The sequence below is a fragment of the Malus sylvestris genome, chromosome 9 (genome assembly GCF_916048215.2).
Source record: "Malus sylvestris chromosome 9, drMalSylv7.2, whole genome shotgun sequence".
NCBI lineage: Eukaryota > Viridiplantae > Streptophyta > Magnoliopsida > Rosales > Rosaceae > Malus > Malus sylvestris.
In genome coordinates this window covers 20766635-20788173 of record NC_062268.1, presented here as the reverse complement: position 1 = coordinate 20788173, position 21539 = coordinate 20766635, and the positions used below count along the sequence as shown (strand labels likewise).

The window sequence follows — 21539 nt, the reverse complement described above, 5'->3', positions numbered from 1 at the left end:
TTAAATCCAAACAACCAGATGACCCAATCTTCCAAATATCACCAACTAATGATCAAGGCAGCTACAAAACAGAAAACAAATATGTGAGTTCTAATTGAATTCATTTACATATACCCTACACCATTAAGACTTAGTAATAAATTTATATTCATGTATTCCATAAAGAAAATAAACTCGTCATATAGAACAATTATAGGTACATAATGATTTGATAAGATAACACTTAAACTGTGCAAGACCTTGCTATTGCAACAGCATGGTAGCAAGGCGTAAATTATTTTAATCAGCTACATACCAATCGGTTGTTAATTTTCTGACTGCAGGTTGTTGAAATACCAGCCACAACATTCTTAGCATCAACCTCGTCCTGCAAGGAAAGGAAGTTAAACTTAAAACAAATCAATCTGGGAACACATGTAACCTAAAAAATGTTATGCATTAAACTTGTGCTTCCAAGCATATATTATATATGACTTGTCCTGGATGTTCTTCTTATATTAAAGAAACCATGATTATTGTTGTGTATACCTTAAGCTCTGATAGTAGCATAGATACAGCCCAATAAACAGGGTCTTCTGTGCTTTCCATGATAAACATAAACTCTAAGGGACCACCATAGAGAGAAGTGACCTGTTTTCGTAAATTAAACAAAATAGTTCAGACCATATTGGAAGAAAACCTTGAATACAGATTCAACCTATTAAATCAGTTAGCAGAAGGATTTTGAACACTTCACCAGATAAAACATCCCTACAGACAACACATACAATTTATACGTTACCAATGATTCAAGTTCTGGTAAGGTGTGCGACGACGATGAGAAGGCAAGGTGTGCAACGGAGATCAAATATACCTGCCATCAACCAAAACCAAATGCAAGCAAAACCCATAAGAAAAACCCATCAACTAAAACCCAACGCAAGGTAAACCATCAACCAAAACCAATAATTTATCAGTTGCAGTAATTAGGTCAAACCCACATTGACATTTCACCTAGAAAGAAAAGTTACCTTGCACTGGGCGGCATCCTGGGCATTTCATGTTCAAACTCCGGGCACTTCATTGGTTGGTGGAAATACCAACAGATGAGAAGGCGGGTGAACAACGGAGATCACAAAGCAATGATTGAAGAGTTCACAAAGCAGGGATTGAAGATATAACGAAACAGAGATCGAAGAGATCGTTAATCACGTTGCAGAGTGAGAATCAAGAACTACATCAAATGAGCCTTAGCACAGTTCCATTTATTCAAGCCTTATGAGTATCAATTTTAACACACAAGTGAATAAAGTAAAGTTACTAAACCCTAATTAACTAAAGTTAGTAAACCCTAATTAAACCACTCACATTGAACCCAACAAAATGCCATAAATAGAAACCCAAATCAAATTTGTTTAAAAGCCCTTTGTGGCAAATGGGTATAGGAGCCTCGGATCGGGGCCGGTAATCAAAGTTCGAGGCTGGTATGGGCCGGTTCCAAATTTTTAATAAGAGAAATGGGGCGGGGCGGGGCGGGACGGGATGGGGTGATGAAATTTTAAGGGCAGGCCGGTTCTCGAAGTATAGAAAAACGGGCACCCGGAAATAGAACAAGGCTTATGTATTGGGCTATTTTATTACAAACAAGGCCTATTTTATTACAAAACAAGGCCTAAGCATCAGACCCATGCACACAGCCCACACCTCCCAACGTCTAATACCCCAAATACCCCAAGACCTGGAACCTTCCATCATCTCCTAGAATTTGACAACAAGCAGTCCCCCTTATCCCCAAACCCTCACACTGTAAACCATCAGTAGTGGTCCTTTTCCCCCAAACCTTAAACCCAGTAGCTTCAGTGTTCTTAGAAACCCAAATGGCAAGGCATTTTATCCCAACTCTCAACCACGTCCTAATCGAGATAATGTTCCTGCCCTCGAAAACCACCGCCAACATTCTTTTCCCCGAGTCCTCTACCAAGGTAAATTATATGACATCATATTCTTCTTTGCATAAATGTATTTAGGGTTTAGGTTTTATCTTGATTTGAATTTTAACGGTTGCGATTGGTCCAATCGGTGCAGCTAAACTCAGGGAATGTGGTTATTGTGGGACCAGGAGCCAAGGACAAGGTTGGGAAGTTGATGTCGTTGCAGACATAGTCGTCGTTGGTGTTGTAGTGGTTGTAGCAGTCGAGCTGCTTGTTATCAACTAGTAGCACCATCGAGTCATCGGGGGCCAGTCGGTCTCCATGAGCAACCTCTTTGTTCTTCTCTGTTTACCCTCACTACTGTAAGACACATGGGTTCCGGATCTCATTTTGAAAAATCCAAAACCCGTCCCGTGTTATTTACACACAGGTTCGGTCTGGTTCCTTCAATTTTGGGCCCAACCTGGCCCGTGCCCACCCCTACTTTATAAGATTATGAACCATCAAATTTAGTTGACTTTTCACTAACAAAAAGCCATGATGCAGACACCGATAACCAAAAGCAAAGTAATCGGAAAGAACACACAAAATAACCAACAAAGTAATAACATAAAAATTTCAAGCATGTGGTATCATTTGTGAATGAACAAAAAATAGATGTATCATGTAGTCTGCAGGAATAGATAATTGAGAATTCTATTCACAGGGTGACCACGACAACAACAAACAATAGAAAAATGAACTAAAACAGGCAAAACACATAGAATGCATTTTTGCAAAGAGGTTGCAACACTGAAAAAACATTGCAACAATAGTAAGAAGACCAAAAAAATTATCTATTCTAAAGTAAATTAGTTCCATCATGCATAAATCAAGGCAATTACAGAAGGCTAGCGTCTAAGGTAATCCAACCTATTAAAGCATCATACAAACTATTATACTTTGTTTCTCAGTTTGTTTCTCAGTATGACAACACCAATAAGAAAAAGAAAAGAAAAAATCCATGGGATTAATTTAAAGTCTATTTGAAAACTTGAATATATTTGTTTGTCAAACTCAGTGATCAAAGTTTAGTGATGCTTTCCAAAAAGAAAAGAAAACGAAGAACTGACAGACTTGTAAAAACATGTTTAGTTAAAGGGTTTTTTACATGTACACAAACATACAACAAATTCTGATAACCACAATCAAGGCAAAAAAATAAATAAATAAATAAATCAAAAGCCAAAATTCAATGCTTTAAGTAGAAAAATTTCAGTTGTGTTGTCAAAAGCCAAGTGGAGGTGGGAAATCTTTAGTGGGGTGTCTCAACTTATACTCGTGGATGTCCATCTTAAACCATCCATGTGCAGGCAAGAGAACACACACACACACACACCAAGAAAACAAACATAGACACACACCAACACATTATCCATTAAGGGCGGGCAAACAAATCCCTGGAAATGGCCGCTAAAAACAACTTTTACATTCTCTATCTCTCACCCTTGTTCCATCTCTGTGTGTGTGTGTGTGTGTGTGTGTGTGTGTGTGTGTGTGTGCAAATTAGACAAATCAAACCCCAAATATAATTGCTTAAATCCCACCCAAACCTAATTCCTGAAATCCCCTCTCTCATATACCTCCCACCTCTCTTTGTCAGAACCGTAAACCAAATTTGTCAAATCCTCCCATTTTCTTCTCACCCTTGTTCCATCTGTCTATCCTTGCAAAGCGTACAAATCAAACCCCAAATATAATCTCTAAAATCCTCTCTTGATACCCTAAAGCTCTCTCTCTCTTAGAACCCTGAACCAAATCGCTTGCACGCATCTGCTATATAATTTACAAAACTATGAACTATAGGTCATAGTGTGCAGCATGCAAAAGTTCTACGACTATGAATTTCTAACATGCATATAGACAACCACTATAAAGTATGACTATATATATGCATGTACGTACACAAACAGATGCATATATAGAAATGCATTCATGCATACATATATAGGCTAGTACATACACACACAGATGCATACATACATATACATACATGTACACACACAGATGCATACAAACATATATACATACACATGTATATATGCTCACACATATAGATATAGCTATACAAAATGCCTATACATATATTTAGACATATACTTAGGTATATATTGATACATATAGTTGCACATAATCTTTGCTCAGATCCAAAATTCATAATCTTGTAGATTCTAAGCTGAGTGAAATGAAAGATGGAACCTTCTTGAGCAAAGATCAATTACCAGCACAAATTAAAGCTCCCAATTGCTAATTTCTAAACTTTCATATTCATTCTATCACCTTACAACAGTTTTAAAAGCATGTTTGTTCATAGATATAAGTTATAATCAAACCAAACAGAAAAACTAAATGTATTTCTAACACCAGCAACAATAATTTTCTAACAAAAATAACATATCTTAACACATTTGTTAGTAAACAATTCACAGTCCATCATAAGTGAATGAACAAAAACCAAATGCATAATGTATTTTAGAGGTATAGATAACTGAGCATTTGATTCACAGGGAGAGCACAAAAACAAATAATAGAGCAATGAACTAAAAGGGGGAAAATGCATACATTTTGAATTCTGCAAAGAAGCTATAACACTGAAAGACAAACACAACAGGAAGAAAAAAAAAAAACACACACACACACACACAGATATACACATAAACACACACATAGGCACAAATACAAAAAAGTTAAAACGGAGCTCAATTAAAAATTGATTTTTTTTTCTTCAGAAAATCACAAATTGTAAATCAGTCTATTCTGTTTACTGATTTTGTTCCAATTCAAATCACAAGAAGGAACTGAAAAGTTTAAAACGGGAATACCTTCACCTAAATACAATGCTTTAACAAGCTGACCAGCAGTAATCTGCACACAACACCAATTCGAGAAATACGAACTTCGGGATTGAGTGAAAAATCACCTAGTCAATAAATTTACTAAGTTTAGGGATTAGTATTCTGAAAGAGTATTGCAATATTAAAAAATTAATAAAAGGGGTAAAATTCTATACATTGAATGACAGTCAACCCTAAACCTTGGTTTTGAAGATCAATATAGTTGTTGTTTTAATCATACAACACACATTGAAAGCAAAAGTTGTTGATCATGTTTACGATGACAAACACTTTACAGCAACTTTAAAAGCATGCTTGTTCAAAGACATAAACTATAATCAAACCAAACAGAAAAATTAAATCTATTTCTAACAACAGCAACCATAATTTCCTACCAAAAATAACATATCTCAACATATTTGTTATAAAATGATTCACAGTGCATCATATGTGAATGAATAAAAACCAGATGCATAATGTATTTTAAAAGGATAAAAAAAACTGAGCTTTTGATTCACAGGGTCAGCATAATAACAAATAATAAGGTAATGAACAAAAAGGGGCAAAATGCATGCAGTTTGATTTCTGCAGAGAAGTTATAACACTGAAAGACCAACACAACAAAAAGAAAAAGAAAAATGAAAAGGAAGTGGTATTATCAGACAATGAAGAAAGCAGCACAAAATATATATTTTTCTGTCCTAATTTAATAATTTAAAAACAAATCTTGCACTCCTAACTAAAAGTTGAAGAACTGAACCAAAACCAAACAGAAAATAAAGCAAGGAAAAAAAAAAACAAATTTCTAAGGAGGTTCAAACTAGAAACAGTGAATAAGGGGAAATTCGGTTCAAAATGGACACTTAGCTTTAAAAGGAATTCAAGCTGCCAGTTGGGAGAAATCCTCGTTAATGCTCGCAGAGATAGTTTCCAGCTGGGACCAAATATCTGAAACCAACCCTAGGTTTAGGCGTCCCTTCTTGCCTCACCGTTTCTCTAAGCAGAGCTCACCAAGAAAAAACAAAACCCAAATTCCGGGCAGCCCTACCTATTGCTTTGCTCATCCTACCCCTCCCTCTCTCCTCAAATTTTTCCTTCCAAGAGTCCTCATCTCTCTCTTCTCTCTAGCATCGCATGACCCTTCTCTCTTCTCTCTGCCATCAGATGACTCCTCATCTCTCTCTTCTCTCTCGCATCACACGACACCTCCCCTATCTTCTCATTGGCATCATTGCAGGCTAGGCCTGCCCGTGTCAGCCATCTGTCCTAAAACCCTACCCACAAACCCAATCACAACCTAAACCTGCACAAGCCTATACAACTAAACTTGAAGAAGAAAAAACCAGGCGAAATCCTTAGAGTAATGGCATGTCTGTAAATAGAGTGAAATTGGGGTTCAAAAACTATTCATTTGTACAGTGTAATTTCAAAGCCTTCTTTATACTAAAGTAATATTTAATTTTTCATTATTAAATTTTCTTAATTAATACTGAAAATTTAATATTTTGTCCTTCATCAAAGTATTCAAATTAATAGGGTTTCAGTTTAAGATTTTGGTCTACCAGGGACCGAATTCAAAGTTTCCTTTAATTAAACCTAAGGGATCAAATCAGTGTGGTTCAGACCATCTTCACTTGGAGTGCATGTAACTTCTTCACCTTTAGTAGAAAACCTTCTTCTCATGATGCAATTTTTTTCACTTGTCCAAAAACATTTTGAATCATGAGACATATCTTATAGGCGTTAGGACATGATATCCAAATCCTTCTCCTCTTGCCTTTCTTGCTTATTTCACTCCCTTTTTATCGCCTTTGATTCATTTGTAGCCTTCCCTTACTCATAAGATAACTCATCTTGCTCCATATTTAGTACATGTTGGTGAGCTCATTCGTCGACTAATTTTGAATAATCATTATCCGAAGAACTCCCTTTTACAACTTTTTTTCTTAGCAGCCTTCTTACTAAAAGGCCTTAAAGTTTCTTGGGATTGTGCGATCGATTCAATTAGAGTCTCCAATGACGTCTCTAATGGCTACTCTTCAGTAGTTGATTCGCTCAGATGAGTTTCATTCAACACTACTTGTAGACCATTTGCAGAACTTTGTAAGTTAGTGTGTGTTTCATAATGTTATAAGATGCTGGAACCAAATTCGCAGACCGCCTTGAGTGGTGAAGATTCTCAAATCCGTTTACTTATAAAAGAACACACAATCGTGAGTAAGCTTAGAACCCGAGGGAGAAGGGGCTTGCCGGTCAAGCTCTCCAATGGTCAAGTTAGTAAGCAATATTAAGACTCAAGCAGTAGGCAAGAAAATAAGTGTAGATATTGCGTTACTAGAGATGAATCCTAAAAAAACATGTTTATACCAATTGAGGAGAAGACCTTTTAGGCTAGTAGAATCTGTACTTAACTAGGAGAATTCATGAAGATATCTAGGAATTAGATATTGCATCCTCGTATAAGTGTGATTACTTGCGGTTCAAGTCAATCCTTAGATTGTAAGGATTGCAAAATTATAGGAAACCTGCTGATTCCTTACTGGATTAGGTTCTTGAAACTTATGGAACAAGAATGGTTCATCTAAGTGATGTCGACGGACTTCGCCCACTGATTTCGAAATAGGATGATGGTGGCATCACTGATCCATGTAGTTAGCTCTGCTGTGGAAGTTGTTAAGTCTATGACCAGACTTCTGAGGTAGGCGTACTTTGATCTGTCTTACTTCAGCCTTGGAAAATCAAGGTCTCATAATTGCTCCTAACTAGGCATCATAAAGGACTTGTTCCCCTTAAAGATGGATAATTACCCATAGATCATGCTCTTCGGAGTAACTCAGAATACGTACTGTTTTCTTCCTTTTGGACACGTGGCATTTTAGCTTTGTTTTTTGTGAACTTTTGATGTTCTAGATTCAGCTGTGTGACATCAAATATTGAGAAGAATACATCAATGATGAAAGAAGGCATATTACTTGTGCACATTAAATAAAGAGTAGCTCTCCATCACCAAGCAATCTTCGTTCTTCAAACACACAAATCTCTAGGAAAAACTTTTTGGATTCAACGGTAAGATTTTTCTGGTATTTTGCCTTTAAATAACTCCATTGCAACAATGGTTTTCAAAACTCATTTTATCCTTTATACCATGAAATCTCCTTACTTGCATCATGCTTTACCTTCTAAACCCAGTTCTCTCCTTAAGCCTTGAGATGGTTCTTCTTCATTAGAGCTATCTTCGCCTCTTTTCGTAGGCGTTTTCTGACCCTGACTGAACCTCAACAGAGTTAATGATCCTTGTAAAACATGCTCCATATTTTTCATAGGAAAGTTTGTATGCTAGTGATGAAGGTTTGTCTTCCCCAAATAATTGTACCTTTTCTACCTTGTTCATGAGACTTTGATAAACATGCACTTTATATGTTATACACATTTTCCATTTCATTCAAGTCATATATCCTGTTTGAATAAAATGTTGGAAAGTTTTTTTTTTTTTTCCCTTGCTCCAAATCATGCAAAAACCTGGTAATTCGACAAATGTCTTCAAAATAATCCAACTTCAAAATAGTAAGTAATTGAATAGAACTCGAACAAGCTTGTGGGCTCGAGATAGAGCTCAATATCCCCTAGCTCACATTGATTCGGAAAAACATAATCTCCTAAACTTGGCATTGATAAGGATTCCCACTACGACTATCGGAGCACCACTTTACTCTGACACATAGTCTAATGCCTATGAAAAATCCTTTACTCTATATACTTATAATATATTTACCCGGAATGACCTCCAGAGTTCAACTTTGAATAAGCAGTCCTTTGATATGTCGTTCTTGTTCGTTCACCTTGCCCCATTATGGGTCAGAGAATTTTAAATGTTGCAATGTGTGTAACTAAGAAAGGGTTGCCTTCCCAGTCCAAATTGTTGATCTATCCCTAGTGAATCTTAAACGAAAGTTCATTGCAGACTTGGTTGTCTGCATGTGGGTCGAAAACGTTTTTTGGATTTTTGAATGTTATATAACCCACAACCTACAAGTTGCATAAACTTTCCGAAACCTGGATAGTGCACTGGACTTTTGAGTTAGGATGCCATGTCCCCGAGCTCGTAGCCCGCCAATCGTTACCGCGCTTATTACAGTTTGAGTCTCCTAAGCTGCTAACTGAACACTACGGAGTGGGCTAAAGGAAACTTTTTAACACTACCACTTTAAGTTGTTGGACTTGCAATGCGAAGTTTCAAAGTTCTGTGTGATTTGGGCTTTTAGGGTATTCTCACTACTGCAAAAAATAAGAAACAACGAACAAGTACGTAGAATAACTCTAAGAATTCTTTTATTGAAAAGATTTATGTTCCATAGGCCATGACGGTGACTTGAACATGAATGACCACTTTTGTTCCATATGACATGGAGACCCTAGTCATCTTTCGAGTAGTGGTTTGATATACCCACAAAACTCCAGGCAATTCTCCTGACCATTCTTTTCTTTTCTAAGTATTTCTTCAAGCACTAAGAATGGTTTTGTTTAAAGCTTCTACTTGTCTATTACCTTACGGGCATATAAGAGACTCTTCCTTTTACCATTCATATTTCACTTGATGCTACAACATAAGAAGAGGGGTAATGAACTACTCATGGTGCAATACACAAAGTGTATTTTTAATGATGGGAAAGAGCTTCAGGTCTTAGTTCTTAGAAAAAAGTTCTTTTTGAGAGTTCCACCATGATATATATAGTTTATGACTCTCCCATACGCAAAAAAAAATGGGTTGAAGGAGATCATGTTACGTATTCAAATGTTAGGAGGGTCTGATAGGGTCTTCGTACCTACTATGAATAGAGAAAACTTTCCCCATTGCACTCACTACGCGAAGTGAAGGTGAGATAGCGGATGCCTAGCTGTTTGTACCAGTCTGTAACTTCGGAGCTGGTGAATAGCAATCCATTGTCTGTGAGAATGGTCTGAGGGATGCCAAATCGACATATGATGTTCTTCAATGTTAAGACTCAAGCAATAAACAAGAGAATAAATGTGCAGAGATTGCGCTACCAGAGATGAACCCTAGAAGAACGTATTTATACCAGTCAAAGATATGACCTTTTGGGATAGTAGAATCCATATTAAACCGGAAGAATCCATGAGGATATCTAGAAAGTAGATATTGTATCCTCTTAAGAGTGAGATTACTTGTTGCGCACGCCAATCCTTCAATTGTAAGGACTCCAAGATTATAGAAAACTTGTTGATTCCTTGCTCAATTAGGTTCAGAAATGTTACGGAACAAGAATGGTCTATCTCAACAAAGTCGACGAACTTCACTCACTGCTTCTGAAACAAGATAATGGTTGCATCTCTGATTCGTTTAGTCAGCTCTGTTTAGAGGCTATTGCGTCCATGACTGGACTTTTGAGGTCGACATACTCCAACCCTGGAAAATCATGGTCCCACATAACATTTGTGGCTTGTGAATGACTTTTTGTGCAGATTGAACCACATTTGTGCTTGTAGTTGCTAAAAAAAGAATTGTGAAACAACATAATAACTTACATAATCAAATTATTACTTTTCAAATAACCTAAATGACATTTTAACATGACTCAACAATAAAATTTTATTACCTCATTGGCTAGATTATCACCATTTTAATAAATTTCTTCCGCTTTATGTAAATGTTTGTACTTGTTCGAGGTAGATTGCTTAGTCCATGATGTGCTTTGAATCTGCTCAACAAATTGTGCAAGAATCTTCTTCTACATGTGTTGCACTCTCATCATTTTCCCATGACTGGGGTCATGAGTAATAAGCACCCAAGGCTCAAGCAAAGCAATGTTTTCCCCAATTGACCAATTTGCCTTGTCACTCATTTTTTTTGTGCTAACAAAAGGATTTGGAGAGTAAGATCCAATCAAGGGACAGTTAAGCGACAGATAAAATGGGAACACAAGATCCAAGCTCGGTTAACTCCCGCTCAAGTTACAAGACGTCGTCATTCTCTCACAATTTCAAAACTCAAACCCTCCTCGCCTCCGTCGTCTCACTCCTCCTTTCTCTATCTCTCTGGAATCGATCGACCTATTGGAAGAGGATCGACAGATCTGAAATGGTGTCTAGGTAGGTAGCGTTTTGGGCACTTTTTTGTCCTTTCCATATTTTTCTAAATTTCTTTCCCATTTCTGAAATCAATTCTTGCTATTTCTTCTGGGTGTAGTATTACAAGTGGAATAAATTGTTAATTTTGACCGCATCGACAAGGGTTTAGGGCTTCTGAGAGGCAGGGTTTAAGGATTCTGTAATTGTTAATTAAGAATTCTATATCATTTAGCTGCTTCGATTATTTGTAGTTAATTTTGTGGCAGAGTGTTATCATCTGGTTCGATTATTGCCGGTGCAACAACATGCCTCTTAATTAATTAAATTACACAAAACAAACCCTAAACCCTGTATTTTGTCTCCTTATCTCTTCTAGGGATTTCCCTCCTGAAAATTGAAATGTGAGGGAGAAAAAATGAACGACGCTCGGAGCTCTGATCCATTGGATCCGCTGCAGGGTTTCACAGGCCTCTCCCTCTTCCACCAGAGCTTCAAGGCCATCCCAGACAGTTCAACTTCCATTCCCTTCGATTTTGACCTCAACCTGCAAGCCATCCATTCCCAATTCAACTCCACGGTACTTGGTCACACTACTCTACTCCCCAAAATTTATATTTGAGATCAATATTTAGTTTGGGTGAAAAGTTTTCAGTTTAATCATATTTCTGCTTACTGTGAGTTTGTTCTGGGGAAATATTGTTTTTTCTTTCATTTTTTGAAATTTTTGTTATGATATTTTTTTTTTAGTTTATGACCTAGAAATTATGGGATTAATAATTTCCTTTTTGTTTGGAATCTTGTAATTTTGTTTTTATTGTCTAGAGAAAACGAATGGAAATGGTATAAATATGAACTTTTGGCACTTTGTAAAAATTTTGAAACTTGGAATTGGGAAAACTATAAATTTTACCAGAGTTTGATTTTCCTATTCAGAATTTTGGGGATATTAACTTTGGAAAGCTCATCATACTATTTATTTTATTTTATGCTTACATTTGTTAAAATGCAAAACTCCGCCTGTGTAAGTTTATCTTACATTGTCGGTCCCAAGCCCGGATAAAGGAGGAGGGGGAGGGCGTCAGGTAGTCGACAGCCGGCACTCCACAGTTACGTCGAATCCTTATGACAATGAATCCAGAACGAAATCGCGCTAAAGCTAGGACGTCACCCGTAAATGGCGCGCTGTGTGGCCCGAGCACAGTGATAAGTGAGCAAGGGTCGCTGTATCTCCATTGGTACCCGGATGCAGTGTTAAATGAGCAAGGGGGCCATAGAAACTTCTTTTCGAACGACTCCACTCAAAGTTGTTTGGGAGCATATGCTCCTATCAACTTTACACAGGACACACAAAAGAAGTACTTTGACCTATTAGACAGGGGATGATGAAGAAGCTAAGACAGAAGGGTAGAGTCCAAGAGAGTAGAATGCGTTTAGGAACGTGGAATATAGGAACCTTAACGGGAAAATCTATGGAAGTAGTGGAAGTTATGGTGAGGAGAAGGATAAATATTATGTGCCTACAAGAAACTAAGTGGGTTGGTCTTAAGGCAAAGGATCTAGAAAACTCAGGGTTTAAGCTTTGGTATTCGGGCACAAATAGAACGAGAAATGGTGTTGGCATCATTGTGGACAAGACCTTGACACAAGATGTTGTAGATGTCAAGAGGGTAGGAGATAGAATCATGGCAATCAAGATTGTAATAGGACAAGAACTCATCAATGTGATTAGTGCGTACGCACCTCAAGTAGGGTTGGATACGAGTTCGAAGGAGAAATTTTGGGAAGACCTTGGAGACTTTGTGCAAGGAATTGCTCAGACGGAGAAGTTATTTATAGGAGGAGATTTAAATGGACACGTGGGCAGGGAGACAGGCAACTATGGAGGTTTTCATGGTGGCCATGGTTTTGGGGAGAGAAATGAGGATGAGGAAGCTATCTTGGATTTTGCAATGGCATATGATCTCTTCTTAGCCAACACCTTCTTTAAGAAGAGAGAAGAACATGTGATCACCTACAAGAGTGGGTCGTCAAAAACACAAATAGATTTTCTTCTAATGAGGAAAGGGGATCGTATAACTTGTAAGGATTGCAAAGTTATACCGGGGGAGAGCTTGGCTAATCAACATCGCTTGTTGGTGATGGATGTACATATCAAAAGAGTGAGAAAAAAGAACAAGACTTGGAGGTGCCCAAAGACTAGATGGTGGAATCTAAAAGGAGAAAAACAAGTCATTTTCAAAGAGCAAGTAATCACCCAGTATGTGTGGGATAGAGAGGGGGAAGCTAGCCAAAGGTGGGATTCCATGGCTAGCTGTATCCGAAAAGTAGCAAAAGAGGTATTAGGAGAGTCCAAGGGCTTTGCTCCACACCAAAAGGAATCTTGGTGGTGGAATGAGGAGGTACAAACAAAGGTGAAGGCTAAGAAGGAATGTTGTAAAGCCTTATACAAGGATAGGACCGATGAAAATGGTGAAAGGTATAGAAGAGCGAAGCAAGAGGCGAAGAAAGCTGTGAGAGAAGCTAAGTTAGCGGCTTATGACGATATGTATAAGCGACTAGATACCAAAGAAGGAGAGTTGGATATCTATAAACTAGCTAGAGCAAGGGAAAAGAAGACAAGGGACCTAAACCAAGTGAGGTGCATCAAGGATGAGGATGGAAAGGTTCTTGCTACAGAGAACGCGGTCAAAGACAGATAGAGAGGTTATTTTCATAATCTTTTCAATGAAGGACATGAAAGGAGTACTCCTTTAGGGGAGTTGAGTAACTCAGAAGAGTGTAGAAACTACTCCTTTTATCGTCGAATCAGGAAGGAAGAAGTGGTTGTAGCTTTGAAGAAGATAAAGCATAGAAAAGCAGTGGGCCCAGACGATATACCGATTGAAGTGTGGAAAGCCTTGGGAGAGACAGGTATAGCATGGCTCATTGACCTTTTCAATAGGATTTTGAAAACGAAGAAGATGCCAAACGAGTGGCGAAAGAGCACCTTGGTGCTTATTTACAAGAATAAGGGCGACGTACAAAATTGCATGAACTATAGGGGTATTAAGCTAATGAGTCATACAATGAAGCTCTGGGAGAGAGTCATTGAGCATAGATTGAGGCAAGAGACAAGGGTTTCAGACAACCAATTCGGGTTCATGCCAGGGCGCTTAACCATGGAGGCAATCTATCTCTTACGAAGATTGATGGAAAGATATAGAGATGAGAAAAAGGATTTACACATGGTCTTTATAGATTTGGAAAAAGCGTATGATAGGGTCCCAAGAGACATTCTTTGGAGGATTTTAGAGAAGAAAGGAGTACGAGTAGCATATATCCAAGCTATAAAGGATATGTATGAAGGAGCAAAGACTGCCGTAAGAACTCATGAAGGACAAACCGAAAGCTTCCCCATAACTGTAGGATTACATCAAGGCTCATCCTTAAGTCCTTACCTTTTTGCGTTGGTAATGGATGAGTTAACAAGACATATTCAAGATGATATTCCTTGGTGTATGCTTTTCGCAGACGATATAGTGTTGATAGATGAAACTCAGGAAGGGTAAATGCGAAGCTCAACCTTTGGAGAGAAGTGTTGGAATCTAAAGGTCTTCGCCTAAGCCGATCAAAGACAGAATATATGGAGTGCAAATGGAGGCCAAAATGAGTTAGGGGTGAGGATCGGAGATCAGGAAATACCAAAGAGCGACCGTTTTCGCTACCTAGGATCTATCTTGCAAAAGAACGGAGAATTAGATGGAGATCTTAACCATAGAATACAAGCTGGATGGATGAAGTGGAAGAGTGCATCCGGCGTGTTGTGTGATCGTCGTATGCCACTGAAGCTTAAGGGAAAATTTTATAGGACGGCAATAAGGCCGGCGATGCTGTATGGCACAGAATGTTGGGCGGTGAAGCATCAACACGTACACAAAATGGGTGTAGCGGAGATGAGGATGCTTCGTTGGATGTGTGGGTACACGAGAAAGGATAAGATTAGGAATGAGGATATCCGAGGTAAAGTAGGAGTAGCTGAAATTGAAGGAAAACTGAGAGAAAATCGGTTACGGTGGTTTGGACATGTGCAAAGAAGGCCTACTGACGCTCCGGTTAGAAGATGGGATTACGGGACAGAGGTTCAGGGCCGAAGGGGTAGAGGAAGACCTAGGAAAAGTTTGGAAGAGACTCTAAGAAAAGACTTAGAGTACTTGGATCTAACGGAGGACATGACACAGGATCGAGCACAATGGCGTTCTAAGATTCATATAGCCAACCCGACTCAGTGACTTGGATTTTTCAAGTCTCCAATCGAGAAGTTTACCCCACTCGGGAAATTAAGGGAACACTACCTCAACTCACATGCTCCACTCACAAAGCTTCAACATACAAGCTTCAACAAAAGAAAAATTCAAAGAACTTAGTGAAGAAGGCTTTGGTGTATTTAACACAATACGTTGAAATGAAACAAAGCTTATTTATTGATATCTCTAAGAAGTTACAAATATGTACATATACACGAGTCAAAATAAACAAACAAGAGGGAGCCTTCACAAAGGTTGCTTAGGAGAAGTCTCAGCAGTCGGCAGAGCCCCAGAAAGAGAAGGCACCGGAGGGGGATCATTCGGAGCCTCAGTACTGGACAGCACCCTAGAAGGAGGAGGCATCGGAGGTTGATCATTTGGAGCTTCATTACGCGGTACAGCCCCAGAAGACGAAGGCAATAAATGCCTTTGGAACAAACCCACAAACCTCTGATGATCATGTAAAATCTGACCATCAGATTCCTTCATCTGGTCAAGCTTCCTCTTCATGTTTGTAGCATAGTCATGTGCGAGCCGGTGCAACTGTTTATTCTCATGCTTGAGCCCTCTAATCTCCTGTTTGAGACTCATCACTTCAGCCGCCAATGATTCAACTTAGCGGGTTCGAGCAAATAGGCGTTGGGCCATATTAGACACAGAACCTGCACACTGAACACTGAGAGCCAGAGAATCCTTAACAGCCAACTCATCAGACCGTTTGGAAAGTAGTCTGTTATCTTTGGGAGTGAGAAGGTTCCTGGCCACCACCGCAGCGGTCATATCATTCTTCATCACGGAATCCCCAACGGTAAGAGGACCAGTAGGGAATAAGAAGGATGGGCGCCATATGTTGTTTGGAGAATGCGTGGCTGCCTCTTCAACAAGGTTCAAGTTAAAATGACGGTCGGAGGGGCCAGACATTTTCAAAGGTGTTGAAGAGAAAAGAGGTCGGACAAATCAAGATCTTAGAAATGCAAGAAGGGAGCTTCTACTGGTGGAGATTCAAGTGTGCTTTGGAACTTAATACCAGCCTCTATAAAAATCTGCACTCGGAGCTTAAGAAATCGAAGAGGCGCCTGCTTAGAAATCGAAAAGGCGTTTGCTTTCTCAAAAGCTGGGCTGCTCAGAGACCACGAGGGACGATCTCAGGAATCGAAGAGGCGTTTGCTTTCTCAAAAGCTGGGCTGCTCAAAGACCACGAAGGTCGATTGCAGAAATCGAAGAGGCGCTTGCTTTCTCAAAAGTTGGACTGCTCAGAGACCACGAGGGCCGATCTCAGAAATCGAAGAGGCACCTGCTTTTTCAGCCTTGTCAGCACCTGTCACATGCACACTCAACTTTGCGGAAATTACGGGCATTCTGTCGAAGATTTCTAGTGAAGTAGAAAGCACGTGAATGTTACTGTTCAATCATTCACTTTCCACATGCAACATCAGCTCACGGGTACCACAAATAACTTTGCCAAAAATCTCTGATAAAGTTTAGACACGTGAAGCTTGCAGCTCCCATTACATCACTATGACCAAGAAGGGTAAAAGAATAGCAAAGAAACAGCACTAACAAAGTTTAGACACATAAATTTTGAAGGTCTAGCTACCATATTATTACCCACAAGGGTAAAGGAACAGGACCACTGCTGGATAATTGGAAAGTCCCTGTGGGTCAACCTCTGTGCTCCGTGGCAAGGTAGACTAGCAAACAGGCCTAACCTTTACTCACATTCGAGAAAACACTCCCAACAAGATTACTTGCTTCAAGATCGAAGAGGCACCGTCCTTCGAATCTCGAGAGCAAGACTCCCAACATGATTACTTTCTCAAAAAGCGACGAGACACCGCTCTCCGAATCTCGAGAGCCAGACTCCTAGCAGGATTGCTTTCTCAAAAATCGAAGAGGCACCGTTCTCCGAATCTCGAGAGACAGATCCCTGACAGGATTGCTTGTTCGAAAACCGAAGAGGCACCGCTTTCTCAACTTCGAGAGCCCTTTAGATAAAGCTTGTCTGTAATCCTCACACCGCTTTCTCAACTTCGAGAGCCAGATCTCCTTGGATAAAGCTTGTCTGTAATCTTCACACGTAACATCAGCTTTCCAGATACCACATACCACTTTTTCAAAGTGCTCTGACAGAGTTAAAACACGTGAAGCTGGTAGCTCCCACTACCGTGCTATGACCAAGCAGGGTAAAAGAATAGTATTACTCCTTGTTAGGGAGACTCTTATATATGTCGACCTCCATCCTCAACGGACAGGCAGACCTGCAAAAATGCTCAACCCTTCCTCATATCTGAGAGGGCACTCCCAACGAAGCCTCTCGAAATACTCAGCTTTCTTTTCCCCCGAGAATACCTCTGCAAACAAGCTACACCAGAGCAAGAATATCTCATATCATCAGGGTTTAAAGCAAGAGTATCCCATATCATGCTTTTTCCCTGTCTTTTCCTTTGGCCTTGTTCTTACCTACAAGACAAGGAGAAAAAGAGCAATCAGTCAGCACTTGGAATCAAGCTTCCAGTCCGGAACTGACTGCCCGGAACCCCATTGCTCTCGAGTACTCATCTTCAACATCTTATGCTTCCCGAGAAGATACCACATCTGCCTGAGGAACAAATAGGGCAAGTGAGAAGGATACAAGGAAGCATGTGGAGACAAGCGCAACAGAACACGTGCCGATACATCCACTACTTTGTCAACAGCAAAAGTATCCCATATCAGCAGGGTCGAACGTACTCTAGATTTGATGGACTTGTTTTGACCCTCAAATTCTTCAGTCGGCCTTATACACTGGCGGAAACAAGAAAACCCTCCAGCCCAGTTCAAGAATAAGCCTGTGGAAAGTTACTTCTTCAAAAGCAAAAGTATCTCATATCACCTTTTCTCATTTTCTTCTCTTTATCCTTCATGCTACCTGCAAGATAAGGAGAAGGATAACAATCAGCCGGAACTCGAAATCAAACTTCTGATCTGGGACTGATTGCTTAGAGCTCTGATTGCTTACCTTGTCTGTCACCTCTTTCAGCAAATCCCCTAGCTCGGCGACTTGGGGGACTCCTACTACATGGTTTGTATCGCGCTTGACCAAGCCTGAAACTACAAGTAAGCGTCAAGTGAAATTGATACATTACCTTGTGCATCTCCACCAGTTAAAGATACCACCCCTGGAGGGAGGAAGAGTACTTCCAAAGAAGATGCCACATCTACCTATGAGACAGATAAGGCAAGTGAAGATGATACCACACTTCGGTACTTAAAAGTTTCGTGATTACGAGATCATTCTTCCACAATATTTCCTAATGTCATTTGTACTAAATCATTCACTTGTACTCACTAAAGGAGAGCTTGAACCTATATACTGTGTAAACCCTTCACAATTAATGAGAACTCCTTTACTCCGTGGACGTAGCCAATCTGGGTGAACCACGTACATCTTGTGTTTGCTTCCTGTCTCTATCCATTTACATACTTATCCACACTAATGATCGGAGCAATCTAGCGAAGATCACAAACTTAATATTTAAGATGATATTCTTTGGTGTATGCTTTTCGCAAACGATATAGTGTTGATAGATGAAACGCAGGAAGGGGTAAACACGAAGCTTAACCTTTGGAGAGAAGTGTTGGAATCTAAAGGTCTTCGCCTAAGCAATCAAAGACAGAATATATGGAGTGCAAGTTCAGTGCAAACGGAGGCCAAAATGAGTTAGGGGTGAGGATCGGAGATCAGGAAATACCAAAGAGCGACCGTTTTCGCTACCTAGGATCTATCTTGCAAAAGAACGGAGAATTTGATGGAGACCTCACCCATAGAATACAAGCTGGATGGATGAAGTGGAAGAGTGCATCCGGCGTGTTGTGTGACCGTCGTAGGCCACTGAAGCTCAAGGGAAAATTTTATAGGACGGCAATAAGGCCGGCAATGCTGTATGGCATAGAATGTTGGACGGTGAAGCATCAACACGTAGGTGTAGTGGAGATGAGGATGCTTCGTTGGATGTGTGGGCACACGAGAAAGGATAAGATTAGGAATGAGGATATCCGAGGTAAAGTAGGAGTAGCCGAAATTGAAGGAAAGAGGAGAGAAAATCGGTTACGGTGGTTTGGACATGTGCAAAAAATGCCTACTGATGCTCTGGTTCAAAGATGTGACCACGGGACAGAGGTTCAGGGCCGAAGGGGTAGAGGAAGACCTAGGAAAACTTTGGAAGAGACCCTAAGAAAAGACTTAGAGTACTTGGATCTAACGGAGGACATGACACAAAACCGAGCGCAATGGCGTTCTAGGATTCATATAGCCGACCCCACTTAGTGGGAAAAGGCTTTGTTGTTGTTGTTGTATTTGTTAAAATGCAACAAGACTGAGAACCAATTAATTACTGACTTTATATTTTAGTATAAGGCAATACCGATTCTATAGGTGGGTTCAGGTTTCGTCTCAAATAAAGTCATTCTGTATCTGATCTCTTGTGCAGTGGAATTCTATCAGCGGGTGGAATGCATTCATAGTTATTTTTTTCTAGTGTTTTTTCAGGCCTCACAAGTTAAACTTGTAGATCAGGTGAAAAACATTTTAAGTGATACTTCGAAAATTCTGAAGTCTGGTATTCCACAAGCTAAACAGAATAGTGAAGTTGTTCCTGAAAAGGCTGAGGATAATCCCCTACAAAGAATACCAGCCTCCGGTCGTGAACTTGCTCGTTTTTCTGTGAAGCCTAATTCCAGGTAAAGTGTATGGTTGGTGCTTTTGATTTTCTCAAGAGTCACTTTTACAGCAATAGGTTGATATTTGGTTGTATTCATTTTGCAGTCAACCTAATATGTGTTCACTACCACCTTTTGACATCAGTTGGCATGAGAGTAAGTTGCACTCCCTTTGTGTTCCTGAATTTATGCTACAAACCCTTGTGTAACTGTAAATTTTAATGCTTTCTGATCCGTGCACAGATGCTAGAAAAGGAAAAGAGAATTTGAGGGGTGGTGCTGCGTTGGATGCAGATCAGCAAGCCATCCATATCCAACTCAATTCCATGGTACTTACTCACACAATCTCCATCTCATTTTGTCCCACTAACTTATTCTACTATATCAAATAAAAGTTTAAGTTTACTTTTATTTCTTCTGAGTCTCAGTTTATCTTGGGTAAATGTTGTTGTTGTTGTTGTTGTTATTAGGACAGCAGTGTTTTTTATAATGCAGAAAGCGGGTTAAGCACAAGCATTCCTATCCGCTGATGGATTTTGAAAGTAGTGAGAATGGTAGTCCACTGAACCATAGCTCACAAGTAGAACCTAATGAAAATGTTACATGGGAGGAGATGGATTTAGCTGGTAAGAAAATGCTGTTAAAAAGGTCTTTTAGTATCTACTGTGAATCATGACAAATCTTTGCGTGTATGCATACATAGATATATATATTTTCCCTTTCCATCCCCTTATTATTCATTCCTAGGGGCATGATAACTGTGACCATTACAGGTTCATTAGCTGAGGAAGTGAACAATGGAAGTTTTGATGAACTGCTGTCTCTAAATACTGAATGTCTAGAAGGTGATGATGCGGTCACTCATGTACAGAAGTGTTTGAGGATGAAACCAATTGAACCAGTGAATGTCAGTTTTATCAACTGTAGATGACTCGTGTGGACAATTGGTATTAGCAAAAAAGTAATGCTATAGAGATTAAATTTGTACACAAAATTTGCAAACTAAATTATGTATCACCAATAAAAAATCAGCATGTTTATTAACGTTTAAGTAGTAATTCAATCATTAATTTTCATGTCATTTAGTTTGCTAAAATTTGTCTATAAATTTAATCTCCCTAGCATTACTCTGAGCAAAATAGTTGTGTACATAGAATATATTTTTGGTTTAATTCGTATTTACACAATGAATACAATACATATAGGGATACAACCATGTAAAGTTATCAGTATAAATGTAGTAATTCCTTGGGCTTTATAAGGTATTTAAGCCCCTTTCTAAGTACCCTCCAAATCCAATATATCAAAACCATACACACATCCACAAATAGTTGATTTTGTTTACAAAAGTTCTCTTGCAATAAAAACGTAACACAATCTGTATACCAGAAATGATTCTAATTGGGACGGTGCCATGACGGCGGCACGTCTTTCCGACGCGTAAGGCGCGTGCAAACTCGTGGCCTACCCTAAGATCTTTTGGTGTTCTGAATCACGTGACACTCTTTGTTTATGCAAATTCGAAGCCTAAATGGCAGTTTTGGATACTTTTTCATAGAATTACTAGAAAAGCTTAGTTAAGCTACACGTCTCATCCAGAGGTTTATTAGAGATCATAAAGGAGTCAGACAAGGAGCCTGACGAGGAAGGACGATATAATTACCCGTGAGTGGATTCCTTTGAAAACT

The 21539-nt window shown here is 39.3% G+C and overlaps 1 protein-coding gene across 1 annotated transcript; it reads left to right on the top strand.

Moving 5' to 3' along the window:
* The first annotated feature begins 10602 nt into the window (after positions 1-10602).
* LOC126634059 (uncharacterized) lies at positions 10603-20272 on the top strand. Its single transcript, XM_050304548.1, has 5 exons — positions 10603-10891; positions 11247-11447; positions 19682-19872; positions 19958-20007; positions 20095-20272. The coding sequence occupies exons 2-5, from the start codon at positions 11286-11288 to the stop codon at positions 20241-20243; spliced, it is 552 nt and encodes a 183-aa protein (XP_050160505.1). The 5' UTR covers positions 10603-10891; positions 11247-11285; the 3' UTR covers positions 20244-20272.
* The last annotated feature ends 1267 nt before the right edge of the window (positions 20273-21539 follow it).